The 10689-nt window shown below is 38.8% G+C and overlaps 1 protein-coding gene across 4 annotated transcripts in view; it reads right to left on the reverse strand.

Moving 5' to 3' along the window:
* INTS7 (integrator complex subunit 7) overlaps positions 1-10689 on the reverse strand; it is an 88989-nt gene that overhangs the window by 69937 nt on the left and 8363 nt on the right. For 3 of the 4 annotated variants that reach the window (XM_008049141.2, XM_021708081.1, XM_021708082.1), the window contains exons 2-3: positions 9263-9392; positions 8388-8534 (exon numbers count right to left, since the gene is read on the reverse strand). In XM_008049141.2, the coding sequence (XP_008047332.1) occupies positions 8388-8534; positions 9263-9392 (277 nt within the window). The remainder of the gene's footprint in view (positions 1-8387; positions 8535-9262; positions 9393-10689) is intronic. The other variant, XM_021708083.1, reaches the window with a different exon arrangement.

A 10689-nucleotide genomic window follows, 5' to 3' on the forward strand; every position in this document is an offset into this window, starting at 1 on the left:
TTCATACATTCTTTTATTTATTTATTTATTTTTTTGAGTTGGAGTCTCACTGTCGCCCAGTCTGGAGTGCAGTGGCCGCTCCCAGCCACCGCAGCCTCAACCTGGTGGGCTCTGGCAATCCTTCCGCCTCAGCCTTCCAAGTAGCTGGAACTACAGACGCGCACTACCATGCCCGGCTAAATTTTTTTGATTTATTGTAGAGATGAGGTCTCGCCTGCCCAGGCGGGTCTCGAACCCACGGGCTCAGGCAATCCACTCACCTCAGCCTCCCAAAGGTGTGGGATTACAGGTTGAGCCACTGAGCCCAGCTCATACCTTCTACAAAGCAAGTTCCTTGAGGTCAGAGTTCTCACTTTATCTTCCTTAAAACAAACTTTAGGGAACCTTCTACTCAATGAGTACTCAAAGAGTACTTATAGGATCCATCACTCCTCAGCTCCTATCTTTTCTTGGTAGTTTGTTTGCCTCCTTGACAGAATCCTTCTTTTTAGGACTATTACAATAGTCCTCAATGAAAAAGTCACATTCCTACAAAACACTAGGATCCTTTCTGACTGCTGGGCATGATGATCCAAGCTGTAATCCTAGCACTTTGGGAGGTGGAGGTGAGAGGACTGTCTGAGCTCAGGGGTTTGAGACCAGCCTGAGCAACATGAAGAGACCTCTTCTCTACAATAAGTCAAAAAATTAGCCGAGAGGGGTAGCACATGCCTGTGGTTTCAGCTACTTGGAAGGCTGAAGTGGAAGGATCACCTGAGCCCAGTAGGTCAAGGCTGTGGTGGCCATGAGCGTGCCACTAGCCTCCACCTGGGCAACAGAGTGAGACTTCAACTCAAAAAAAAAAGATCCTTTCTGTATGATGTCTTATTCTTTACAAAATGCAGAATTGTAGTCAAAACATATCACAAGAGAAGAAATGAAAACATAATCACTTACATGTTCAATACCTTTTCAAAGACACATTTTAAATAGCCAGATTTTAAATTATTTTTGGCATATTTTTGCATTTTATGACATAGAAAATAAATGAATACTTCTACAAAGTATTCCTACAAATGAATACCCCTACCTGTTAAGGCAAGTATTATTTTTCAAATTTTTCACCAAAGAAAGTGATTTATTAAGTGTCAGTTCATGAACTGGGGCTGGAGTAAGTATTCCTACATGTAACAGTTAAACTTTAGTTGACTAAGCTACTAGTGGGAGTTCAAAAACTGACAAAATTGCTTTTCAATTACAAAATTACCTAAATTATTTTTCTCCTTTTAAAGGCAGAACATTTTTGGACCTTATAGTACAAACTGAATGAATATGTGCAGCATCTAGTGGCTGTAAGATAAGCACACTCCCGACTCAGTCACTTGACTTCCCACTACTAGCATCTGCGGTCGTTTTGATAGTTATACAGCTTGAACCTGTTTTTATTTAAAACTGTTTATACCCTGAATTGTACCCCACATCTTTAAAATCAAAAATTTAAAAAAACTGTTATTTTCAAAAGGCATGCTATTTAATTTATAGCTAAAGACAAAAAAATAAAGAACAATGATGCTGAAAGATAACAACAAAAATCATAAAAATGGAAAATAATCCCATTCCTGGCTTTCAGGCCTTGAAGGAAGTATATTGCATATCTATTTTTTATGCATTTTGTAAAACATCTATCTAAGAAAGGATTGGTAATCAAGATATACACACACACACACACACACACACACACACGTATATATACATATAAATTTATGTATAAGACATTCTTACATCTCTATAATAAGACAAATAACATAACAAAATCCAAACTATCTAATGAAAGAAAATGGGCAAAGATTTGAACGCTTTCCAAAAAAAGACATGTGAACAGCCAAAAGGCACATAAAAAAGTGTTCAAGATGGTTAACATCAAGGAAATGCAAATGAAAACCACTGCACACCCATCAGAACAGCTAGGATAAAAAAGGCTGACAACACCACATGTTGGCAAAGATGAGAAGCAAGAAGAACTCCCATACATCGTTGGTGGGAAAACAAAATGGCAAAACTAGTTTGGAAAAAGGTCTGGCAATTTCTTATAAAACTAAACACCTCCCCTATGATCCAGCAGTTTCACTCATAGATATATATTTACCAAAAAGGAAAGTATGTTCACAAAAAGTCTTGTTCAAGAATAGTCATGGCAGCTTTATTTAAAATAGCCTCAAAATGGAAATAGTGTAAGTGCTCATAAAGAACAGATTTATAAACTATGTTATAGTCACAAAATAGAAAACTACTCAGCAATAAAAAGTAACAAATTGATATACATCATGGATTAATCTAAAAAATATTATGCTAAGCAAAAGAAGCCTCACTCAAAAGGATACCTACTCTATTTATATAAAGCTTGAAAACACACAAAAACTTATCTGTGTTGGGAAAAAAACAGAAGAGTCGTTGATTCATGGGAAGTGGATGCTGGAACTGACTAAGAAGGGGCATAAAGAAACTTTCTATAGTGATGATAAATTTGATACTTTGATGGAGAATGGGATTATTATTACTATTATTCATTTTTTTCTTTTTTTGAGTTGGAGTCTCACTCTGGAACCAAGGTTGGAGTGCAGTGGCACGATTACAGTCACCACAGCCTCAACCTGCTAGGCTCAAATGATCCTTTCACTTCAGCCTTCCAAGTAGCATCACCATGCCCGGCTACTTTTTTGAATTATTGCAGAGCCAAGGTCTCACCATGTTGCTCAGGCTGGTCTTGAACCCGTGGGCTCAGGCAATCCTCTCGCCTCTGCCTCCCAAAGTGTAGGATTACAGACATGAGCCACCTGTGTCTGGCTGGGATGATGATGATGAAGATGATGATTACTTCTGAGTCAGAGCCTCACTCTACAGCCCAGGCTGGAGTGCAGTGGCATGATCATGGCTACTGCAAGCCTTGACCTGCTAGGCTCAGGTAATCCTTTCGACTCAGTCTCTCAAGTAGCTAGGACTACAGGCAACTGCCACCACACCCAGCTAATTTTTTAATTTTGTCATAGAAATGACGTCTCACCATGTTGCCCATGTGGTCTTGAACTCCTGGGCTCAGGCAATTCTCTTGTCTCAGCTTTCCAAAGTACTAGGATTGCAGGCATGCCTGGTAGTGAATGGGATTATAAGCAGCATCTGCCAATACTCAGTTAATGTGCACTTAAGATTTGTGTATTTCATTGTAAGTAAATTTCGCATTAAAAAAAACCCATCAGCCAGGCTCGGTGGCTCAGCCTGTAATCCCACGCCTTTGGGAGGCTGAGGTGAGTGGATTGCCTGAGCCTGCCGGTTCGAGACCCGCCTGGGCAGCGAGACCTCATCTCTACAATAAATCAAAAAATCGGCTGGGCATGGTAGCACATGCCTTTAATTCCGGCTACTCGGAAGGCTGAGGCGGAAGGATCACTGGAGCCCAGCAGGCGAGGCTGCGGTGGCCGGGAGCGGCCACTGCACTCCAGTCTGGGCGACCGAGTGAGACTCCAACTCAAAAATAAAAATAAAAATAATAAATAAATAAATAAATAAAACCCTATCAACCCTGTAAAGAAATTAAACTAATTAATGTTATACATTCTGACACATACTATCTAGAGGGAAATGTTATTGTCTGCGGTTTACCAGGAAATGTTTCTTTACAATTACATTGATGAATGGATAGAGGGATGGATAGATACATGTTTACTGTAAAATTGTTCCAACTTTGCTCTATGTTAAATATTTTTCATAATAAAATATGGAAAAACATTTTAACTTACATTTTAACATATTTAGCCCCAAGCTTAAAATGTCATTTAAAAATGTTAGTTGCTAAACCATAATGGTCTTACATAATAAAAGTAGTAAATTACACGATGTTTTTTACTTGTTTAATGACAAAAAATTAAAAGTCTTCTTTATAACTTTTTATAAGACTATTAGATATGTACTAAATTAAATTAAATGTTACATAATACACAAAATTTAAAACTAATTTTTAATCTAGGTGGGTGGCTCATGCCTGAAAAACCAGTACTTTAGATGGCCGAGGTGGGAAGACTGCTTGAGCTCAGCAACTTAAGACCAGCCCAGGCAACACAGTGAGACTTTGTCTCTACAAGAAAAATAAAAAAATTAGCCAAATATGGTGGCGCCTTAGCCCAGGAGGTTGAGGCCATGGAGAGCCATAATCATGCCACTACACTCTAGCCTCGGTAACAGAGTGAGAACCTCCCAACTCAAAAAAAAAAAACCAAAAACCAAAGTTTTACTTTAAGTCACTTCCTTACTAATATCACGCAAAGATTATATGAAATGAAAAAAAATTCTAAGGCTATTCGAAAATATTGTATTTTGTCAAAGGGGCTTGATATTCTCATATTTTGTTGCTACTTCCAGAATTTTAGCTTTGGGTTGTTATAAAACTACTTTCCTTTTGGTCTTTGATTTTTTTACAAAACTATTTCATCACTTATTCCCACTGCTTCCAGCTTTATTTTCCACTTCCTTATAGAATGTCACGTTCCTCCAAGAATGTGACAAAACAGATTCCTATATGGCAAATCTCCTAAAGTTTTGTGTGCCTGAGAATCTTTTATTTATTTATTTATTTTGAGTTGGAGTCTCACTCTGTCACCCAGACTGGAGTGCAGTGGCTGCTCCGGGCCACCGCAGACTAGACCTGCAGGGCTCCGGTGATCCTTCCGCCTCAGCCTTCCAAGTAGCTGGAATTACAGGCATGCGCTACCACGCCCGGCTGATTTTTTGATTTATTGTAGAGATGAGGTCTCGCTGCCCAGGTGGGTCTTGAACCCGTTGGCTCAGGCAATCCACTCACCTCCGCCTCCCAAAGGCGCGGGATTACAGGCTGAGCCACCGAGCCCGGCTGAGAATCTTTTATTTTACTACTCTTTTAAATGATATAAACTTCTTAGCTCAATCTATTTTCCTTTAATACTTTGGCATCAAGTGTTACTGCTGAAAAATCCAGTTTCAATGATTTTTTTTCCTTTAAAGTGATCCTTTTTTTTGGGGAAATTGCTGGTTTTATTGATATCAACAGTTCTTTCTTTTTTTGAGTTGGAGTCTCACTCTGTCGCCCAGACTGGAGTGCAGTGGCTGCTCCTGGCCACCGCAGCCTCGACCTGCTGGGCTCCGGCGAGCCTTCCGCCTCAGCCTTCCAAGTAGCTGGAACTATAGGTGTGTACTACCACACTCAGCTAATTTTTTGAATTATTGTAGAGGTGAGATCTCGTCAACTTGCACAGGCGGGTCTCGAACCCGCGGGCTCACGCAATCCACTCACCTCAGCCTCCCAAAGCGCGGGATTATAGGCTGAGCCACCAAGCCCAGCAATATCAACAGTTCTTTAAAAAAACAATAGATGAGGCCGGGCTCGGTGGCTCAGCCTGTAATCCCAGCACTTTGGGAGGCCGAGGCGAGAGGATTGCCTGAGTCCACGGGTTCGAGACCTGCCCGGGCAAATTGGCGAGACCTCAGTCTCTACAATAAATAAATTTTAAAAAAATTAGCCAGGCGTGGTAGCTGGGCAACAGAGTGAGACTCCAACTCAAAACAAACAAACAAACAAACAAAACAACAATTGATGAAGGCAGGATTGGCTGTAGTGGGAATCTGCCAGGGTGGGGGGGGGAGGGACAACGGGACACCTCATCAACAAGGGTACCTGCATAATGAACATTTGTATACCTAACTCTGAATTGCACCCCACACCTTTAAAACAGAAAATTAAAAAAAAATTTCACCAAGTATGAAACTCCTGCAATTTTAGAAAGGTCCCCTCTATTACTAGTTTACTGAGAAATATTAAGAATAAGTATTGAATAATATATTAAATTCTTTATTCTGCTAATATAATGATTTACATAGATTGAATTTGCTTTGAGAAATGAACTTTTATTGCGTTAAGCTTAAAAAAAAAATTTAAAAAAATACCAGGGCTGGGCACAGTGTGTGTAATCCCAGCACACTGGGAGACCAAGGTAAGAGGACTGCCTGAGTTCACAGGTTCGAGACCAGCCTAGGCAACTTTGCAAGACCTCATCTCTACCATAAATCAAAAAATTAGCCGGGCGTGATAGTGCGCGCCTGAGTTCCAGCTACTTGAAAGGCTGAGGTGGATTGCCTGAGCCCACGGGTTCGAGACCCACCTGGGCAACTTGGCGAGACCTCATCTCTACAATAAGTTAAAATGAGCCGGGTGTGGTAGCGTGCGCCTGTAGTTCCAGCTACTTGGAAGGGTGAGGTGGAAGGATCGCCGGAGCCCAGCAAGTCGAGGCTGGGGTGGCCATAAGCATGCCACTAAACTCCAGCCTGCACAATGGAGTAAGACTCCAACTCCAAACAAACAATTGACGCAAGGCTCAACTGCCGTGACTTACAAAAAGGCAAGCATGAAAAAATAAATGTAATATTCAAATAGCAATTTACATTTTTTTTCCCAAAATGTTCAGGTCAGTTCTAAATTATTTATAAAATTTATTCCACTAGGCTCTGAATAAACCTAAAAAAATTTTTATTCCAGGCAACCCCCTTGGGTCCCCTACCACTGTGGGAGCTTTTCTGTCTTCTCAATAAATACTGCTTAAAAAAAAAAAATTTATTCCACCAGTTAAAATCTAGTACTCCTGTTTATTATTTTCTGATTTAAAAAACAAAAACTCCATGCTTGGGGAAAACAACTCAAACATTATAAAACCACATGGAAAAGTCATTGATAATCCATAACCCAAAGACCCCTCCCAAAAATTATCATTGTTAATAGCATATGCACCTCCAGATTGCTTCTGAGCCTATAAAAGCATACATATTAGGATTAACTGACAAAAATAAGTTAATAAAATGGATACCATCTGACTACTGTTTTGGGTTTTTTTTTGGAGTAGGAGTGTCATTCTTTGCCCAGGCTGGAGTGCAGTGGCACGCTCACAGCCACCGCAGCCTCGACCTGCTGGGCTTAGGCAATCCTTCTGCTTCAGCCTTCCAAGTAAGCTGGAGCTACAGGCACATGCCACCATACCTGGATAATTTTTTTTTTATTGTAGAGAAAAAGTCTCGCCAAATTGTCCAGGCAGGTCTCGAATCCCTGGAATCAGGCAATTCTCTTGCCTGAGCCTCCCAAAGTGCTGGAATTACAGGCTTGAGCCACCGCGCCCAGCCCATCTGACTACTTTGTTTTTAACTTTTAATTCCTTTTTTTTGCTTTAAAGATGTGGGGTACAATTCAGGGTTAGGTATACAAATGTTTATTATTCAGTCAACCTTGTTGACGAGGTGTGCTCCCCACCCCCAGAGCAGAATGCCACTACTGCCAATCCCCTGACTACTTTTTAAACTTAAAATCTCCTTCTATGTTAGTATATACAGACTTACTTCATTCTTTAAAAATTATATAGTAGTCCACAAATACCTATTCCCAAGTTGACAGATATGATTTTCCAATTTTTCATTTTACAGAAATGATACTATAATCACCTAAATTCATATACTGTATTTACCAACTATTAAAAATAATTTATTGAACAACTGCTATAGTTTAATTTCTTGAAGCAAATCTTAAATTTAAATTCTGACCAACTGAAACATAAAATTCAATTAATTGACTTTAAAATATCACAAGCTGCTAACAATTTAATCAGAAGAATGACAAAAGCACTTAACTGGAACAAGAAAGAACTGACTGCTGATGTGGAAAAATGTAAACTCAGAAAAGAAATGACTTCCTGGTGAAAAGAGGATTGTCTGGGCAGGGTAAGTCAGAAATGAGCCCTATAATTTAAAAAAATCTCAAAAAATTATACATACAATTCTATAAATGGCAGAGATAAAAAGAGAATATGGTTCAAGCTGGATATAAGGCTTACAAAATAAAATTCTAACAAAGTAAACTTTTAAAAATATGCCAAGAAAGAAAAGGGTAAAGAAACATATAGTGGTTGTACCTGTCATTCTCCAATGAGTTCAAATATAAATTATAACACACAAAAATAATCACATAACCAATGAGGAATATAGAAAACAGTAAAAACAAGATCAGAAAGGCAAAAATTCAAAATGAATCCAGGCTAAGCTATACTGCATTCCACCCAGGTATCTGATCAGAACCCCTTCCTACACAGAGGAATGTTTCAAACACAAGTTAGGCAAAAATTTACAACCAAAACATTACCATAGATGTTAACTGGAAAGCATTTACAGGTTGGGATAGTTACCATTATTTTTTAATTGAATCTTAGTAAAAAAAACAAAAAACAAAAAAGGCAAAAAACCCCACAACTCCTTAATACTCAAAGTGGAAAAAAGTAAATATATTGCCTTTTAAATATATATATTTAAACAATCTTATAGTGAATCATTATAGCAACACAGTATACCGGAGTGTGATGGCTCTTGCCACAGGATCATTACTGTGAATCACAGAGAAAATTCTCTTCACAAATTCATCCACATTTAGAATTTTCTCCAAATGCTTCTCACTTTGTTGGGTCACTTTAAGAACACACAGCCTCAGGAAATTGTTTCTAGGAAAGCCAAAGAGAAAATAAATTAGGCTACTTTAGAAAGTAATATTCAATTAGGGATCAAATCAATGCTAATGTTATTAAATTTTAGCAACAGGCAAATGTTTTTTAATCTTATTTTTTCTCTCTACTATAAGAGTTACCTAAAGTTTGCACCTTAGGTAGATACTAAGCATGAACAGTTAGCTATGCCTGCAGTCCTGCTCCAAGACACCAAAATGGCAGTGACACAAGGAGAAGCCCTGGAGCAGAAGTAAATCTCCTCAAATAATACAATAACCAAGGCTAAGAGGTCAGATGATCCTTCTCTTTTCTTGAGCTAATTCCACAACTTCGTTTCTCCAAGTCTGATATTGTATAGTGTGAACAAATGAGTATGTGGAGAATGGTAGAAAAAAGAGGGAGAGAAGAAGGAAAATGGGATATTTATTCAGTGCTTACATGTTTCAGGTACTTCACAGACAAGTAATAAGTTATTAAATTAAATCAGAAACTTCTCAAAATAATCTGTACAAAGCCATATGTTTTTCTGAAATAGTAATATATTAAAGTTGTCTTAATTTTTGCTTAAAACATCGTAAATCTCACAATGGAGTGCTGCACACAGTCATATGCATCTACTAATGGAAACTATGCAAGTGGAAGTCCTAAAGACAAAAAGACCACAATATAAAACAAAGAAATATAAACAAACTGCTTTAGGATACTTAGGTTTTAAAAAGACTTACCCAACTCTGAAAACATCAGCTAACTTTAGGAACGCAGAATTGATGAGAATAGGGAATGGATACTTCTGAAAAAGTCTGGGAAAGCGAACAACTGCTTCACATTGTTCACCAAGTTTGCCAGATCTTAGACCTACGAAAAGCATAGAGAGGGGAGAAAAGCTTGCATATTTGCGGCTACAAAACAAAAAATAGCAAATATCAACTTATCACACAGTAGAATGACAATCATTCTTACAAAGTACAACTTATTACCCTTTTAAAAACAAAAATGGTATATGAAATAGTAATTTGGAAACTGCCACTTTTAGATACATAATAATGAAAAAGAAATAATTTTTTAAAAACATAAGAATTGGCTGGACACGGTGGCTCAGCCTGTAATCCCAGCACTTTGGGAAGCCGAGGCAAGAGGACTGCATGAGCCTGAGGACTCAAGACTAGCCTGGGCAACATGGTGAGACCTTGTCTCTACAATAGTCAAAAAATAAGCAGGGCATGGTAACGCACACCCGTAGTTCCAGCTACTTAGAAGGCTCGCCTGAGCCCAGCAGGTCAAGGCTGCAGTAACCATGAGCGTGCCACTGTACTCCAGCCTGGGTGACAGAGTGAGACTCCAACTCATAAAAAAAAAAAAAAAAAGCATAAGAGTTGATTAAGAATATTTAAGGAATAGAATAAATTTCAACAAACTTAAAAGAACTGACATCATACAAGGTAAGTTCTCTGACCACATGCAATTACATTAGAAATCAATATGAAAAAAAATCTAAACAATGCACTTTAAAATAACTCAGGCAATTACATTAGAATTCAATTACATTAGAAATCAATATGAAAAAAAATCTAAACAATGCACTTTAGAAATCAATATGAAAAAAAATCTAAACAATGCACTTTAAAATAACTCACAAAAAGCCAGGCTCGGTGGCTCAGCCTGTAATCCCGCGCCTTTGGGAGGCTGAGGTGAGTGGATTGCCTGAGCCCGCGGGTTCGAGACCCGCCTGGGCAGCGAGACCTCATCTCTACAATAAATCAAAAAATCAGCCGGGCGTGGTAGCGCATGCCTGTAATTCCGGCTACTCGGAAGGCTGAGGCGGAAGGATCCCTGGAGCCCAGCGGGCGAGGCTGCGGTGGCCGGGGCACTCCAGTCTGGGCGACAGAGTGAGACTCCAACTCAAAAAAAAACCAACTCACAAAGAAGTCAGAAGGGAAACTAGAAAAATACTTTGAACTGAATAAAAATGAAACCACACTCTGGGCTCCAACTAGAGTAGTGCTTCAAGGAACATTTATAAGTTTGAATGCTTATATTAGGAAAAAAGTATATTCTCAAATCAATGATCTAACAAAGGTGTTAACATAATTCAATATGGAAAGGATAATCTTTTTAACATGTGATTCTGAAAAAACTAGGTATCTACAAGCAA

This window comes from Carlito syrichta, unplaced genomic scaffold (assembly GCF_000164805.1).
Source record: "Carlito syrichta isolate Samal-C Ts95f unplaced genomic scaffold, Tarsius_syrichta-2.0.1 Scaffold130587, whole genome shotgun sequence".
NCBI lineage: Eukaryota > Metazoa > Chordata > Mammalia > Primates > Tarsiidae > Carlito > Carlito syrichta.